This window comes from Equus quagga, chromosome 13 (genome assembly GCF_021613505.1).
Source record: "Equus quagga isolate Etosha38 chromosome 13, UCLA_HA_Equagga_1.0, whole genome shotgun sequence".
Lineage (NCBI taxonomy): Eukaryota > Metazoa > Chordata > Mammalia > Perissodactyla > Equidae > Equus > Equus quagga.
The window spans coordinates 67,868,133-67,883,936 of NC_060279.1; the positions used below are offsets into that span (position 1 = coordinate 67,868,133).

The window sequence follows — 15,804 nt, forward strand, 5'->3', positions numbered from 1 at the left end:
AACCTGGAGACATGGGCTGTACGGCCTCCGTTCAGGTACCACCACCCTTTCGCACACCTCGCCCGTACAGCCAGACAGCCTCATTCTAAGAGGATAATATCTCCTTTTATGGAACGGATTTTTTAATGACTTTACATACTTTTTTTCTGATTATAAAGTATCTTTTAGCTTCACAATACATCTTGCCTATTGTTTCCAGATAAATGAAACTGTATTGCAGGGTTCTTAACCTGGGATTAATGTGCAGCTTTAATGAGATCTGTGAGCAGATTATAGGCAATTACAGAATTGTCTATTATTTATAAGCAATATTTCTGAAAATATACGCAACATTTGTGCAAATTTTTCTGGGGAAGGGCCCATAGTTCTCCTTAGACTTTCAAGAGGGTGGGTCCATAACCTAAAAAAGGTTAGGAACCATTACTCTGTTTTCAACACAAAATTAAGAGCAACTGTTAACGCTGCATAAGGAACAGATGACTTCCAAATTTACTACTCAGCTCAGATACTGATGCACATGAACAGAGCTCTCCTCTTACAACGTCAAGGAGAATTTGTGAACACAGATGCCCACCTTCAGCAGCTTCGCTTTCATTGTGGACGTGATGGTTGTGGGGTTAATAAACTGGAAGGAAGGGGCGGCGTTGTTTGGGTACTGCGCGGGGAACTTCACCAGCATCTTGACACGATGGTTGCTGCAGTGCACAGACACTGTGCAGCTCCTATCCGCTGCGTCCATCTGCAAGGGAAATCCACAACTGTGTTAGAGATGATCCACAAAGGGTCTTCAGATGCACATGGTTTTAAATAAGCCAACTGAACACTCCAGGCTCCTGGTAACCGGGTGAAGGGAGAGAGTTTCTAAACACAAATGAATTTGGAAGATTTGGACAACTCATTTTCAAAACGGCTTTTGACTTTTAGCACTGATTTAATAAGTTCAAAGTATTTTGACTCAAAAAAGCTTCCCAAAGCTGTGAGATAGGCTGAAACTTGTTATACTTTGAGATGGGAAAATAAATCAGGAAAAGTTAAATACCTGGCTCAAGTTAAAAAGTACTCCTAGAAAAATCCACAGAGACAGAAAGTAGATTAGCGGTTGCCAGGAGCTGGGAGAGAGGGCAATAGAGTGACTGCTAATGCATATAGGGTTTCTTTTGAGAGGATGAAAGTGATCTGGGAGCAGACAGTGGTGATGGTTGCACAACTCTGTGAATATACTAAAAACCACTAAACTGTACACTTTGGTGAATTTTATGGTCTGTGAATTCTGTCTCAATAATTTTTAAAAAGCAGTCCTGGGAAAGGAATCAAGATCGCCTTCTTAAACTAGATCACTAGGTATCCACACTGTTCTCAACTGGGACAAAGAGAGTATAATACTGAGTTGATAATAGATAACCAACTAATCGAGAATTCTTTCTCTCTTTGGATTTCTTGTGCTGCCAACTAGAGATGGCAGCTGGAGTAAAGTGAAAAGAGGGACACACATGGGAAATCCGGAGACTTGGACTCAAATGTGATCCCTTCCTCAAACAGCTGCTGGCCTCGGACAAGCCACTTTCTCTCTTAGTGTTTCTGTTTCCTCATCTGTAAAGTGGTGATAAAACAACTAATTGCAAAGTTGTTTTAAAGGCCAAATGAGATAATTATGTAATTGCACATACCCATGCCAACTGTTACCTGAATCTGGGCAAATGAAAAACTAATAAACTTTTAAAACTTCTTTATAGAGAGAGATTCAATTCTCTGAAGAATTTCAATACCTGCCCCAAAGGAAAAGAGTCAATCTCTCCATGTGTGACGTGAACAAAGAGACTTGGTCACCTTCTTCCTCTGAATCTAAATCACCGAGGAAATGACCAGCTTTAAGAGAAGATAGTAGAGCATAGCACACACAGCCCTGGAGAGTCGAGAGGTTTGGTTTCCAAACAGCTCTGCCATTACACCACCAGTAACCTTTGCTAAACCACTAAGCCTTCTGGATCTAAGTATCTTCACATATGGTAACATGAGGTGTTGGAGCATCTAAGGAGATGTTAAGACATGAGAGCATTAGTTTATCCCTTGGTTCGTCTTAGTAGAAAATAACAGGGTAAGAAAAAAATCTGTATTTGTAAAACACCTATTTCTTTAGAAAACCTACAAAATAAAAAAGTAAGAGGAGACGCTTACCTATTAGAACAGCAAAGGAATTTGCTAGCCAAAATCATAGGTGAAATAGTTCCCTCTCCCACGCACTCTGAGCAAGCCTGAGAGAGCTCAGTAAACCCCCGCGCACCTCCACATTGACATTCCTGATCTGTACATTGATCAGGGAGAACTCCTGCTGCAGAGTCTGGGGCAGTCCCAGTTGATCTGATTTCTTCTCTTCCAGGACATTGCTCAGGGGGTCTTCCTTTAAGACTAGCAGGAGAAAGAGGTTCAATTGTTGGAAAAATTTTTGAAATTGAGTCAGAGAGCAGTTCTGGAGTATCTGCCACAACTCCGAAATGTGTAGCAGGGCCTCACCTAAAACATCAGTTTGACCAATTACCTTCTTCCTCCCCATGGCTTGAGTTGTGCTGGTGATCTGTATCTGGAGTGTGAAAGGTCTTCTCTGGTTCCGGTAGAAGAGAAATGCTCTCAATGAACTCATCAACACCATCTAATATGTCATTTGCACAAAGCTGCAACAAAGGGTAGAAGATCTAAGTCTAGAGACGTCAGTGGAAATGATCATCACGTTTGGTTAGAGTTCTGACTCAAAAATGGGAGTCATAAAGGATAGAGATGTCAGCCAAAAACTGATACAATCAAAAGGGGGCTGCCTGGCAGCATAGTGGTAAAGTCTGTGCACTCTGCTTCAGTGGCCTGGTGTTTGCTGGTTTGGATCCCAGGTGCGGACATACACACCACTCATCAAGCCATGCTGTGGCAGCATCCCACATAAAAAATAGAGGAAGACTGGCACAGATGTTAGCTTAGCAACAATCTTCCTCAAGCAAAAAGAGGAAGATTGGCAACAGATGTTAGCTCAGGGCCAATCTGCCTCACCGAAAAAAAAAAAAAAAGGAAAAAAGAAAAGGGGGTTTTAACCATCACCAACTCTCCCTGCTTAAATACCAGGAGACTAGACTCTATCATTCTACCCTGGAAAATTTTCATCCTGTTCATAGTTTACACAAGTCTCAGAAAACATTATTTTAAATTCTGAGCCTTGATGGAGTTAATCAGCTAACCCAAGACCAATAATATCATAACCCTCAAAGCATTTGGAGCAAATGGTACTTTCTGGAGAAAATAGATTTGAAAGACAATACTTGACCAAAATGCTCAAGAGTGACTTTGTACTCAGCAGTGTCGAAAATTTTACCCTGCATTTTCTATCCACTCTATACAGAGCACTATGAGAGAGGCAAAACCAGTGAGACACGTTCTTGCCTTCAAGGAATTTAGCCACAAATGAGAAGACAGAACCCTGTGATGAGGAAGAGCAAAGCAAGGTCCACAAAAGCAGTCCACACCAGGTACCACTGTGGTTCATTAAGAAACAGGTATCGCTTATGGGGAAAAAACTGGAAAGGGCTTCCCAGAACAGGTGTCATGGATGGACATTGCAGCCCTCAAGGGTAGAATTCCGAGCCAATTTAGAAGAGAAGAAATGAAGCCCATAGGCCATTCGCTCAGTATGTTACCCATACTCTGTCATACCAGGACAAGAGGAAAAAAAGACATTCAGAGGCTTTTCAGCCTTGAAGTGCTAAATACTGAAGTTGGCTCTTGAAGACCCCAAAGGTTCAGTGTGGCATACATGAGCCACTCGGCCAACCAGCAAGTATTTATTAAACACCTATCATGTATCCTCTAACTTCCACAAATGCCAAATCTTGTATTTTTTTTTTAAGTTTCTGGTGAATCCAGTTACATTCCTCCACAATAGCATTGAAAACATACCCTCTGCATCTGGGAATCCACCCGCCACATTCTCAAGGTCTGATCCCGTGACCACGTAACCAGCTGGTAGTCCTTGGAACCTAGAAATCACAATATAAGAATCCTGGAAATTTTTCTAGATTCAACATCAATTTTCCTACAGATTGCAATGGAGTGAGAATCATTCATTTATTCATTCATTCATCCATTCAACAAATATTTGTTGAACATCTCCTACATGCCAGGCACTGTTCTAGGCACTAGGACTACAGCAAGAATACAACAAACTCTGTCTTTATAGATCTCACATTCAAACGGTGGAAATAGACAAATAAACATGTAATAAAATGTCCAGTAGTGATAGTGTTATAAAAAAATAACACAGGATTAGAGAACAGAGGCTGATGGGAGAGAGAGCTATTTTTAGACAGGACTCCCTGAGGAAGTCACATATGAGCAGAAACTTAAATGAAATGAAATAATAATGGGCAAATGAGCAGGTGAAGAGTGACGCTGGGATTTAACGTTAACATTAAACTTTCACCTCCACAAACATTCTGCCTTTCATATGCTCCAGAGGAGCTGGGGATGAATGTGATTTTTGTAAAATGAATTGTTTTAAACGCATCATGGCATCTTACTATTTAAAAGAATTTTTTGGTAAAATGACACATCTCTTTATAAAACAAATAATCAATCTTTAATGTTCTTAATTGACTGAATTATATTTTCACATATTAGGTTTGGTCAAAGGGAAATTATTCTACAAAGGTTCAGGGTGCTTTACAAAAGAGCTTTAAGAAAGATCAGGACATTTCAGGGTAATTATGTAGCATCTAGAATCTCCTTCATGGCCATCTTTAGAGAGCAAAGAATTCAGAAATAATTTCATCCAATTCCCTCATTTTACAGATGGGGAAACTGAGGAAACAGAGAACAAAATCAGTCCAAGCTAACAGGGTGAACGAGGGGCAAAAGCTTCTTCTCTGTGTCACTGCCTTCAATCAGGCCTTCACTCCTCAATGTTTTAATACATCCCTGTGTGCGCCTAACGAGAGGGCAACTCTTCTCAACCGCTGCCTGCTATAGGTTCCACCATCTAGACTCATGTTCACGTCAACAACTTTTGACTCCACAACTGGCCTCTTTTCAGGTCCCTGACTTTGAAGAAAAGTTATGCCTAATTCCTCTGTAACCCAACTCCTCTACGCGTACCTTTGGCCTACTCCCTCTCATTTTCAAAGGGCTCTTGCTTTCTCACACACTCCCTTTCTTGCGTCTTCTCCTTCCCTTCAAATAGAGGGGGCAGCAGCCTCTGCCAATCAACTTCGTCTGCTTCTCACCTTTGAAGGCAGCTTCCTTCACAAAACCAGTTCCTGCTGCCTCTGTTTACACTACCTTGCTTCTAGCCTCAATCTGCTTTCGGAACTCCTCTCTTAATGATCATATGGCTTCCTATTTGTACAATTAAGTGCTTTTCTCTTACTCTGTATGATGATCCTTCAGCAACACCTGAAACCAGTGACTGCTGTTTTCTTCACGAAACATCCTTTCTGTTGGTCACAACATCCTGATTCTTTTCCTACCTCTCTGAGAGCTCCTGCATCACAGTGAAAACCAAAATCAAAGCTCAAGGTGGTCCAATAAAAACTAAGAAGATGTGGCAGTAAAAATAAAATGGAGCAGCATTAGGTTGAGAAAGAAGTAAAATACAAGAATACATGCAGGATGATTACATTTATAAAAAGGTTCAAAAACAAGCAAACCTAAATTATTCTGGGGGATGCATAAATGGGTGATAAAAATAAAAAATAAAAAAAGAAATCACTATCATAAGTATTAGGACAGTGTTTACTTCTTTGTAGGGAGGGGTTGTGATCAGGAAGGTTCTGGGTTCTAGGAATGTTCTCATTTTTTTTTTTTTTTAAGATTTTATTTTTTCTTTTTTCTCCCCAAAGCCCCCAGTACATAGTTGTATATTCTTAGTTGTGGGTCCTTCTAGTTGTGGCATGTGGGACGACGCCTCAGCGTGGTTTGATGAGCGGTGCCATGTCTGCGCCCAGAACTCGAACCAACGAAACACTGGGCCGCCTGCAGCAGAGCGCACGAACTTAACCACTCAGCCACGAGGCCAGCCCCTCATTCTTGACCTTAGTAGTAATTACATTGATTCCCACTTTATAACAACTTGTTAAACTGTACATATTTTATGCAATTTTCTAGATAGATGATACATTTCACAATAAAAAGGAATTTTACAGAACACCTGCAACTTGTACTCAAAATTTCACTATTGGCTAGATAGTCCTAATTTATACAATTCATCCTACCAACTTATAGATGACAGAGATATTGAAAATGGGTTGCTAAAAACTTCTTATTTCATGCCAAAATCATGCATGCAAATTGATGGGATAAAAGACCAAGCAGCCTCATGTTTCTAGAAGCAAGAGAGATTTCAGAAATAAAGATGGGAAAATTAACAGAATGATCAAAAGAGTCCCTTCAAAAACCATCATGGAAGAGGCTTGGGAGGGTCACAAACAAGCTGGGGTAAGAAGATGCCTGCTCTGATCCAGTCCACTAGAGACCTTCCCTGGGACTCTGGACAAGTCACACCGCTCCACTGCTTGGCCCTCCTTCTCTAACACGGAAAGACCAAGAAATATGCTTCTGTTCTGTAAAACCTTTAGCGAGTGTGACAGTAAGATCTCAAGAAAAGAGAGGCTGCGACTAAATCTGCATGGTGAGTTGGTAGAGAAATTGAGGCCAAGGGCTTCCTAACTCTCATTATGCTTATGACCCTGCATTAGTGAGGGCTGATGAGATTAAGCTGCAATAACAAACAATCCCAAAATCTCAGTGGCTTAAAGCAAGGATTTCTTGCTCACTCTACATCTCCACTTCCTCTTCACTCCTGACGGCAGAGTGCCATCTGGAGTTTTGCCAGTTGCTGTGGCAGAAGCAAAGAGAGTGTGTAAATGGCAAACTGGCTGTTAATACTTCAACCAGAAGAGATCGCCTCACTTCTGTTCATGTTTCACCATCAAAGCAAGTCATTTGGCCAAACCTATCTTCAAGGGGATGCAAGGTAAAATACCACCATGTGTCTGTGAAGAAAACTGGGAATATGTAGTAGGCAGCGCTAATGATGACTCAGGTCTCCCTCATCAACAGAGGGCAACTGCTGGAGACTTCTAAGGGTAGTTACCCCAGACTTCCAACCCTAGAAATGATCCAACAGCAAGTCCATCAAACTCTTACAGATCTCTTCCATGCAAGAGAATGACTACCCTGAACACAAGAGATGAGGGGGAGAACCTGGGAGCAGAACCACAGCTGCACACCCCATACCCACCTACAGTGAAAGGCAGTGGTCCCCTGACTCGAGTTCCCAAAGTCCAATCCTGCTTGTGCATCCTCCTCACTGGATCACCCGGCCAACCTGACTCAAGCTGCTGGTGAACAGGGCTCAGAAGGACATCAGGCAGCTGTCTCCTGTCCCACTCACCTTCCTTCTGTTTCCTCCACTGGAACTCCAGCACCACATCATCGTGCCCCACAAAAGTATGGACTGGGGTGTTCAAGTCAAAGACATTCCACAAGAGAAGACTATTTTCCCTTCGCAGCTGGGGAACCATCACAGTCACTAATCCATTGCTGAAGGGCTACAGCAAGAAAGGAAAAAGCAGCTGATTATGCCAGGGAGAATCAGCTGAGTCCTGAGTACCAAAGCTGGAATCCTTTCCTAACTGAAATCAATTAGATGATGAAAGGCCTCAACCCATCTGGGGAAAATTTTTCCAAAATTTTTCCATAAGTTGACCATCACATCTATTTTTCTTTTGCTTTCCTTTTACTTTTTCTTTGCCTATGGAAGGGACTACAGCAAGTGAAAAATAAAGATAAGTCAAACACTTGGAGAAAAACATTTTTTTAACCTAAAATAAGCAAATGGCTCAACTATTACACACTGGAACACGCTGTTTCATATGCTAGCTACTCTCCATGAGTTCCCGCTAAGACTTATGAAGTGCTTTCTCAGAATGAGTATGCAAAGCACACTGGGGAAAACCCCAGGGCAGGAAACATAATTCCTGCCATGTGACAATGCACCGGAAGCACACCATCCACATGGGGCATCACCTTCCCACCGCCTCAAACACACAGTCATTCAAAGGAAAACCTTCCAATTTCAGGACTGACAGGTTTTACTTATCACCACCCAATCTGCTAGGTAGCTAAGGGGCCCATTTGGTTGATAACTAGACTCTGTTCTTTAAGGAACAGACCACAGTCACCTAAGAGCACATTTATCTTCATCTCCCCTCTCCTGGCAGCACTCCCGGACTTCTCTATTTATTTTTTAAAGCAAACACATTAATCCAGAGAGGTATTTCAAGTCATAAGAACAATGTCTGATTTCTTGACAAGTGCTCCCAGATGCAAAAACTACTTAATACCCAAATTATCTTCTTTGCTCCACAATGCCACAGGGTGACAGCCTTTGTACAAAGGTAGCTTTATGCATCCCTCTGCTTCCTTTCAAATTCACACTAAAGGAAATATATTATCTTTGATCAGCAGCTATCAATGTGGCAATGGAAAAATTGCTGGAAGGCAGATAATAGCCTATACCCCATAAATGGTTTAGAAAGCATTTTCACATACAAATTTTCAAAAAGAAGGCCTATTGTGCATGTACTAAATGCCACTAAATTGTACACTTGGAGTATTATTTAGCTACACACAATGGAATATTATTTAGCCATGAGAAAGAAGGAAATCCTGCCATTTGTGACAACATGAATGGACCTTGAGGGCATTATGCTAAGTGAAATAAAGTCAGATAGAGAAAGACAAACACTGTATGGTATCACTTCTATATGGAATCTAAAAAAGCCAAACTCATAGAAACAGAGACTAGAATGGTGGTTACCAAGGGCTGGGGGTAGGAGAAAAGGGGAGATGTTGGTCAAAGAGTACAAACTTCCAGTTATAAGATGAACAAGTTCTGGGGATCTAACGTACAGCTCGGTGATTATAGTGAATACTGTATTAGATACTTGAAAGTTGCTAAGAGAGTAGATCTTAAATGTTCTCACCACAAAAAAGAAATGGTAATTAGTGACGTGATGGAGGCATTAGCTAATGCTATGGTGGTAATCTTTTACAATATGTAAGTGTTATCATAACGACATGTTATGTACCTTAAACTTATACCATGTTATATGTCAATTATATCTCACCAAAGCCGGGAAAATAAATTAAATGGTATTGCCGGGCCCAAAACTCAGGTCTTCTGACTAAAGCCAGAGTTCTTTCCGTTGCAATCCACTGACCTCAAGACTCTCAACCCTCTGCCTCCATCTCACCCTCTTCCCCTGCCATTAGTGACCCCCTTCCTTCACACTGCCTAGCGTCCCAGTCTAGCTATGGTCAGCAATTCTAATACAGATTCTTACTCTACATTCTAAGGGAAAATTTTTAAATAGATAACAGCTTTTATGCCATCATTACTACCTTTGCCCCACCCCTAAACCAAGACAGAAAGAGAAAACTGCCTCAGAAAGAAAATAAGAGAAAATGTCCCTTGGCTCCTTGCGTCTGGAACACCAAGATGAAGTTTCCCAGCAAGAGGAAGGGTGTCTCACTCACAGTGTATCTGGCCTTCCAGACAGGCACCTGGCAAGGGAGAATATTGAGGTATTTCCGAGGCTGGCGGTAATCCCAGAACTGGAAGAAAGAAAGCAGGATAATTTGTGAGATAAATGCCATTTTAAAAAAACTCAACTACTGAAATAAGCAGAGCCTTCAAAGTCACTGCTTTTTGTCCTCTAAAGATACATTCACTAGTGCATTTTAGTCAGCCCCCACAGGTATGCTACTGTGACAGAGACACAAAGACAACCGCCCTTTCACACTTACAAACACTACAGGAGAATTTCCGGATTTCATGAGGACCACCCTCCAAGGCAGATCACTGTCAGCCTGCCTATTAAACAACCTTGTAAGGCCTGCCCAGTGGTGTAGTGGTTAAATTCTCATGCTCCGCTTCAGCGGCCCGGGGTTCGCAGGTTCAGATCCCAGACATGGACCTACACACCGCTCATCAAACCATGCTGTGGCGGCATCTCATATACAAAATAGAGGAAGATTGGCACAGATGTTAGCTCAGGGACAATCTTCCTCGCACACATACACAAACAACCTTGTACGTGAAAGGTAAAAGTGACACGTTTTTATCCTGTATCACTTTTACCCCCGTAGGATAATTTAACCAGCTGAAATGTATTGACTACTTACTACATTTCAGATAGATGTTTAGAGCTTTAAGTTTTTTTGGTTTTTTGGGGGGAAGATCAGCCCTGAGCTAACATCTGCTGCCAATCCTCCTCTTTTTACTGAGGAAGACTGGCCCTGAGCTAACATCTGTGTCCATCTTCCTCTACTTTATATGTGGGACGCCTGCCACAGCATGGCTTGCCAAGTGGTGCCATGTCCGCACCCGGGATCCAAACTGGCGAACCCTGGGCCGCCGAAGTGGAACGTGCACACTTAACTGCTGCGCCACCAGGCCAGGCCCTAGAGCTTTAAGTTTTTTTACCCCATTTAATCATTATAACAACCACATAATGGGTGTTATTAGTCTCTTTAACAAATTGGAAGCTAAATTACTAAACAATGTAACTTGCCCAAGGTCACACAGGATAAAAGTGACTGTGTAGTCGACTGGGCATCAACCCACTCACATACACACTTGTTCACCCCCTCAAACACAGAAGGCGTAGAACTTGAAGCTGTAGAGACACAAAGGTGAGCCAGACACAAACTCTGCTTTAGACATGCCTATGCTTTTAATGGAGAGACAGACACACTTAGAGCTCAAGCATCCGTCATGAAAGTGGGAGATGGCAGCGCACCAAAGGCAGGAGGGCCACAACGGAAACCCTGAACTATTTAGGTATTAAGAAATGATTTTCAAAAATGGATGACTGACAGGAGCCACTCTGGAAGACAGTTTGGCAGTTTCTTAAAAAGTTGAACACACACATACCATATGACCTGGCAATCCCAATCTTACATATTTGTCCTAGAAAACTGAAAAGTTCCATTCACAGAAAAATCTGTACATGAACGTTCATAGCAGCTCTACTCCCAATCACCAAAAACTGGAAATAGCACAAATGTCCTTCAATGGGTCAACGGATAATAAATTGTAACATATCCATATAGTGGATTATAACTCAGCAGTGAAAAGTATACGAACTATTGATTCTTAAAACAACTTGGATGGTTCTTAAAGGCATTACGTTGAGTGAAATAAGCCAATCTCAAAAAGTCATATACTGCACGATTCCATTTAAATGACATTCTCAAAAAGACAAAACTGGAGAGATGGAGAACAGATTGGTCGTGGCCAGAATTTAGGGGTTGGGGGAGGGTATGACCATAAAGAGATAGCATGAGGTAATTCTCGTTTCTTCTGACAACTCTTTTTTGCCAAATTTCTGGGCTAATTTTCAAAATAACAAAATTGTTAAAATGTCTTTTCCATCTAAACTGCTTCTGAGTTTCCCAGATGGCCACAGGGTAAACTATAACTTGCTCCCTCGACTTACAGAAGAAGGGAAACTACAAATAATAAGGTATGTTTGGCATTCTCCAGATTTTTAATTAGCTCAACACTTTGTGAAAGTTTCCTGTTATCAAGTCCACCATATGTAGAAAAACTGGCAAATGAAAGAGAAGTTCAACCTGCCTAGGTTAATTACATACAAGTAAAACATTGTTAGTATGAATGCATTTCAGCAAATGTTTACTTTTCAGGCTGGAGAGGAGCATATTCATGTTCATTCACAAAGATTGGCATGATAACTGTTAATAAAATTAATCCGTTTTTAAAAAAAATTGTTTCTAGATTTAAACATGCTCATCAATTGGTGACCATTATAACACATAACTCATGGGATAAACAAGAGGTCTCTGGAGATCTGACAAAGTCCTCACTCACTTCATAACATGTTCTTATTCTCAAGGCAATCACTGATGGAGTCTTATGAAACAAGCACATGTGTTACACAAATAGAGGACCTCAGTCTGTTTCAATCTGACAGAGTTATGAGAACCAGAGCTGCACCAGCCTCCTGTCCACAGTTGATCTCTTCTTTTCTCTTACCATTGCCAAAGGGCCCCAGCTACAAGCTACAGATCAGAAGGGAAGGCTTCTGAAGAAATATCAGAAGAACCTCGATAAAGAACTGGGTTCTTGACTGCTGACATCACAGGGAACAGCCTCATGCGTACAGATTTCTCAGTAAGGCTGACCTTGTCCCATGGGCAGACACACACCTCTGTCCCAAGGGACTTCATCTGGATTTCCAGGACTCTTCGTCTAGAAGACGACAATTTTGTAAAATAGACTGCTTAACCCAAGATCAGGAAAAAATAATTGATTGTCTAAAATGATATGAACTAAGGTCACTATGGTTAGCGTTCTATTTTTAATGGCCATATAAGAAAAATCCTTTTCCTTCTTTTTTTTTTCTTTTTAAAGATTTTATTTTTTCCTTTTTCTCCCCAAAGCCCCCCGGTACATAGTCGTGTATTCTTCATTGTGGGTTCCTCTAGTTGTGGCATGTGGGACGCTGCCTCAGCGTGGTCTGACGAGCAGTGCCATGTCCGCGCCCAGGATTCGAACCGACAAAACACTAGGCCGCCTGCAGCGGAGCGCGCGAACTTAACCACTCGGCCACGGGGCCAGCCCCCTGCTTTTCCTTCTTTTTGATCTAGCACTAACTTCCAATTCAACAGTTTTACAGTTTAACAATTTACAAACCAAAATGAAACACTCATTCAATGCTATCTTGTTCCAGCTGACCCCTTAGAATTCAGAAAATAAAAAGAGAATAAAAATTATAACTATAAATTATAAGCTAATAAATTGTAAACTTAAGAAAATTATTATGCAGGAAAAAATGACATATATTGATCATTATCAACAAATTACTAAGAACAGTGATTGAATATTATGCAAAGTGCCTATAAACTATTTAATTTTTTACAATTATGTTGTTTATATACATTCAATAAAAATTGTTTTCTTTCCTACCAGGATATAGTGGGATAAATCAAATATCATGCCAAAAATCTCATTTAATTCGTAAGCTAAGCCTACTAGTAAGGAACAAGGATTGCATTTCACATGTGGAAATGGCCTGTTACCTCCTTTATTACATATGGAATCCCAGCCTCAAGAGTAATAAAGATGTCACTAAATATCGACAAACTTGGGGAACTCAAAGAAAGAGGAAGAGGTGAATTGATGGTTTCTGGTTCCTGAATTTGGGAAAGAAGCTGATCTGGGTATGGGGACAAAAACCCAAATCCTAAACAAACAAAAAACCTCTTCTGGCACATAAAAGTAAATTACAACCCTAGGGGATTTACAAACCTCAAGACAGAAGTTAGCTTTTAAGCCTTAGTGTATGATTCTAGTTTTGCTAACCATACCAAGAAGACATCGTATGTGCCTGTGTAAATAAAACAAAGCATTAAATTAACGATGCTGAATCATAAAATTGCTAAGCAAACTTCTGTGGTCAAATCTCTGTCCTTCCGGGCAGAGACGTGACCACAAGGAGGAACTGTGGAGCGAGGCTGAGTCTGCCCTGCATCCTTTTCAACAAGGGTGCATATCACATCCCACAGTTGCAAAGAAAAAACAAACAAGAACCACTGCTGTCTGAGATAAACCAAAAATAACAGGGTCACCGAAACACATGACCCCTTGAGCATTTCCTGTAAGTTAGAGAATCTCTCATAAAACAACTCTATGCCCAACTTTTGCAATGCTGATGACTGACGATGTCATAACTTTTGCAGATATGATAATCATGTGAGAAAACCATTTGTGCACTCCACACAGACTAATTGTAAACTTGGTAATATTAACAATTTTGTGGGCTTTTCTTCTTTACTTATATTTCTGTTGTGTTTCTTCTTTGATGTGCCAATCCTTCTGAAATCTGATTTCCTGGCAACTTCTTTGCAAGTAAGCTTCTTTCTCTCTCTAAATGTTTTTGTCTTTGACTTCCTTTCACAAAGGGAAAGAAGAAAACCTCCTGAATGAATTCTAGGAGCCAGATCAGATATATGCTACTATATCACTCATGCCAGGCTACACAACCAGGTTTACCTGCCCAGCTCCCCAAGAAGCACTCGCATCCCTGAAGCACACACACTTCCGAAGAAAGTGCCGGCACACACCCCTGATACCTCCCCAACACAGCTCCCCAACTGCCCCAGTGGGCGTCACTCACCTTGACAGAGTTGTCTTGACTGGAGGTAGCAAGAATGTGCTCACTGTCTGGGTGCCAGTCCAGGCCATGGATTTTGGAGAGGTGGGCTGCTAGATATTCCACTGCTGTACTGGGTTTCTACAACAGGATCAGCACTGAGTGTTGTCAACTGAGAAAGAATTCATTGATTGTCTACCACACGACAGTCTGCCGGGTGCTGAGTGGGGATACAAAATACTACCAGACACCATCTCTATCCTTAAGAAATTCCACTTTGGCTTGTTTAAGACAAAGAAAACAACAACAGAAAAAGACTCATCTAGCTCTCCTTCACACCGCCTCTGTATATGGGCCTGTGAGCCTAATTTCCTCCTGCTCCAGCTCCCTGCATGGCCTTATTGAAGGATACAAGGGAGTGGGTGCTTTCCCCTTTGGTAATGCGGTCTGCAATCCCTGCTCCCCTTCCTCACAATCACCCAGGAAAGGGGCTGTGACACCAGACAGACCCAACCCCAATCCTGAGGGTAAAACCACCAATCTTAAAGTGATCGAGCACCAAGACCCCAAAAGAGAATGAAGACACATCACAAAGGAAAACAATGTATGATTAATAAGCATATGTAAAACGAACAAGCTCAGAAGGAAACCTCAGAAATAGACATTAAAACAAGATTTTTTTAGCTATCAAATTAGAAGCTATTTGTAAATAATAATGCAGTGAGGCTGCATTTGTCACTGCTGGTGTCCACATAAAATAGTACAACCTTTTTGGGAAAAACTTTGGCAATACTTATCAAGAGACTTAAAATTGTCCTTTCTTAAGGGAATATTCCAAATTCACAAAAAGCTTTAGATACAAAAGACGTTCATCTTGGTGTTATTTGAAACACTAGAAAACCAGAAACAACATAAATAATCACTAAGTGGGGAATAATGAAATTTTCAACTATAGTACAGTTATCTGAGATGATAAGATATAACCACTAAAAATTATACTTAGAGATTATAATATGGAGAAAATGCATCTGCTGTAAAGTTAAATGAAAAAAGCATATATAAATATGTACATAATGTAATAAACCACGTTTAAAAAAAGCATAAGAAAACAGCAAAATGTTAGCATTTGTCTATGGGTAATAAGACTATGAATGATTTTTATTTCCTCTTTTATATTTTCTAAAATATAAAATGTATGGAAGTATGTATTACTTCCATAATTAGCATTAGGCTATGAGGTTAAGAGAGCAGTTTCCAGAACCAGCCTCCCTGGGTTCAAATCCTGGCAACAAACTGTGCCTCAGTTTACTCATCTGCAGACTAGGAATAATAATAGTACCTACTTTAAAGGCTAGTTACAAGAGAAATGAATCAATACACATAAACTTCTTAGAACAGTGCTTGCGCATAATAGGCGCTTAGTAAATTGTTAGTACGATTAGTCATGCAGGAGTTTGAATGAAAATCCAGTGTTGCCACTGATACTGCACTTTTTAAGCCTCTCACGCTTGCTGCCATCAGTGCTGCTTTGACACTAGAAAGTGCCAGAGAAGTAAAAATAACACCAACAAGTTTTACAACCCATCTCAGC

General features: G+C 40.9%; 1 protein-coding gene across 2 annotated transcripts in view; it reads right to left on the minus strand.

Annotated features, from left to right (window-relative positions):
• The window catches only part of WDR59 (WD repeat domain 59), an 84,032-nt gene that overhangs the window by 34,532 nt on the left and 33,696 nt on the right, over nt 1–15,804 (minus strand). For both annotated transcript variants that reach the window (XM_046682272.1, XM_046682273.1), the window contains exons 8-14: nt 14,238–14,354; nt 9,574–9,651; nt 7,427–7,583; nt 3,937–4,016; nt 2,537–2,669; nt 2,282–2,406; nt 575–739 (exon numbers count right to left, since the gene is read on the minus strand). In XM_046682272.1, the coding sequence (XP_046538228.1) occupies nt 575–739; nt 2,282–2,406; nt 2,537–2,669; nt 3,937–4,016; nt 7,427–7,583; nt 9,574–9,651; nt 14,238–14,354 (855 nt within the window). The remainder of the gene's footprint in view (nt 1–574; nt 740–2,281; nt 2,407–2,536; nt 2,670–3,936; nt 4,017–7,426; nt 7,584–9,573; nt 9,652–14,237; nt 14,355–15,804) is intronic.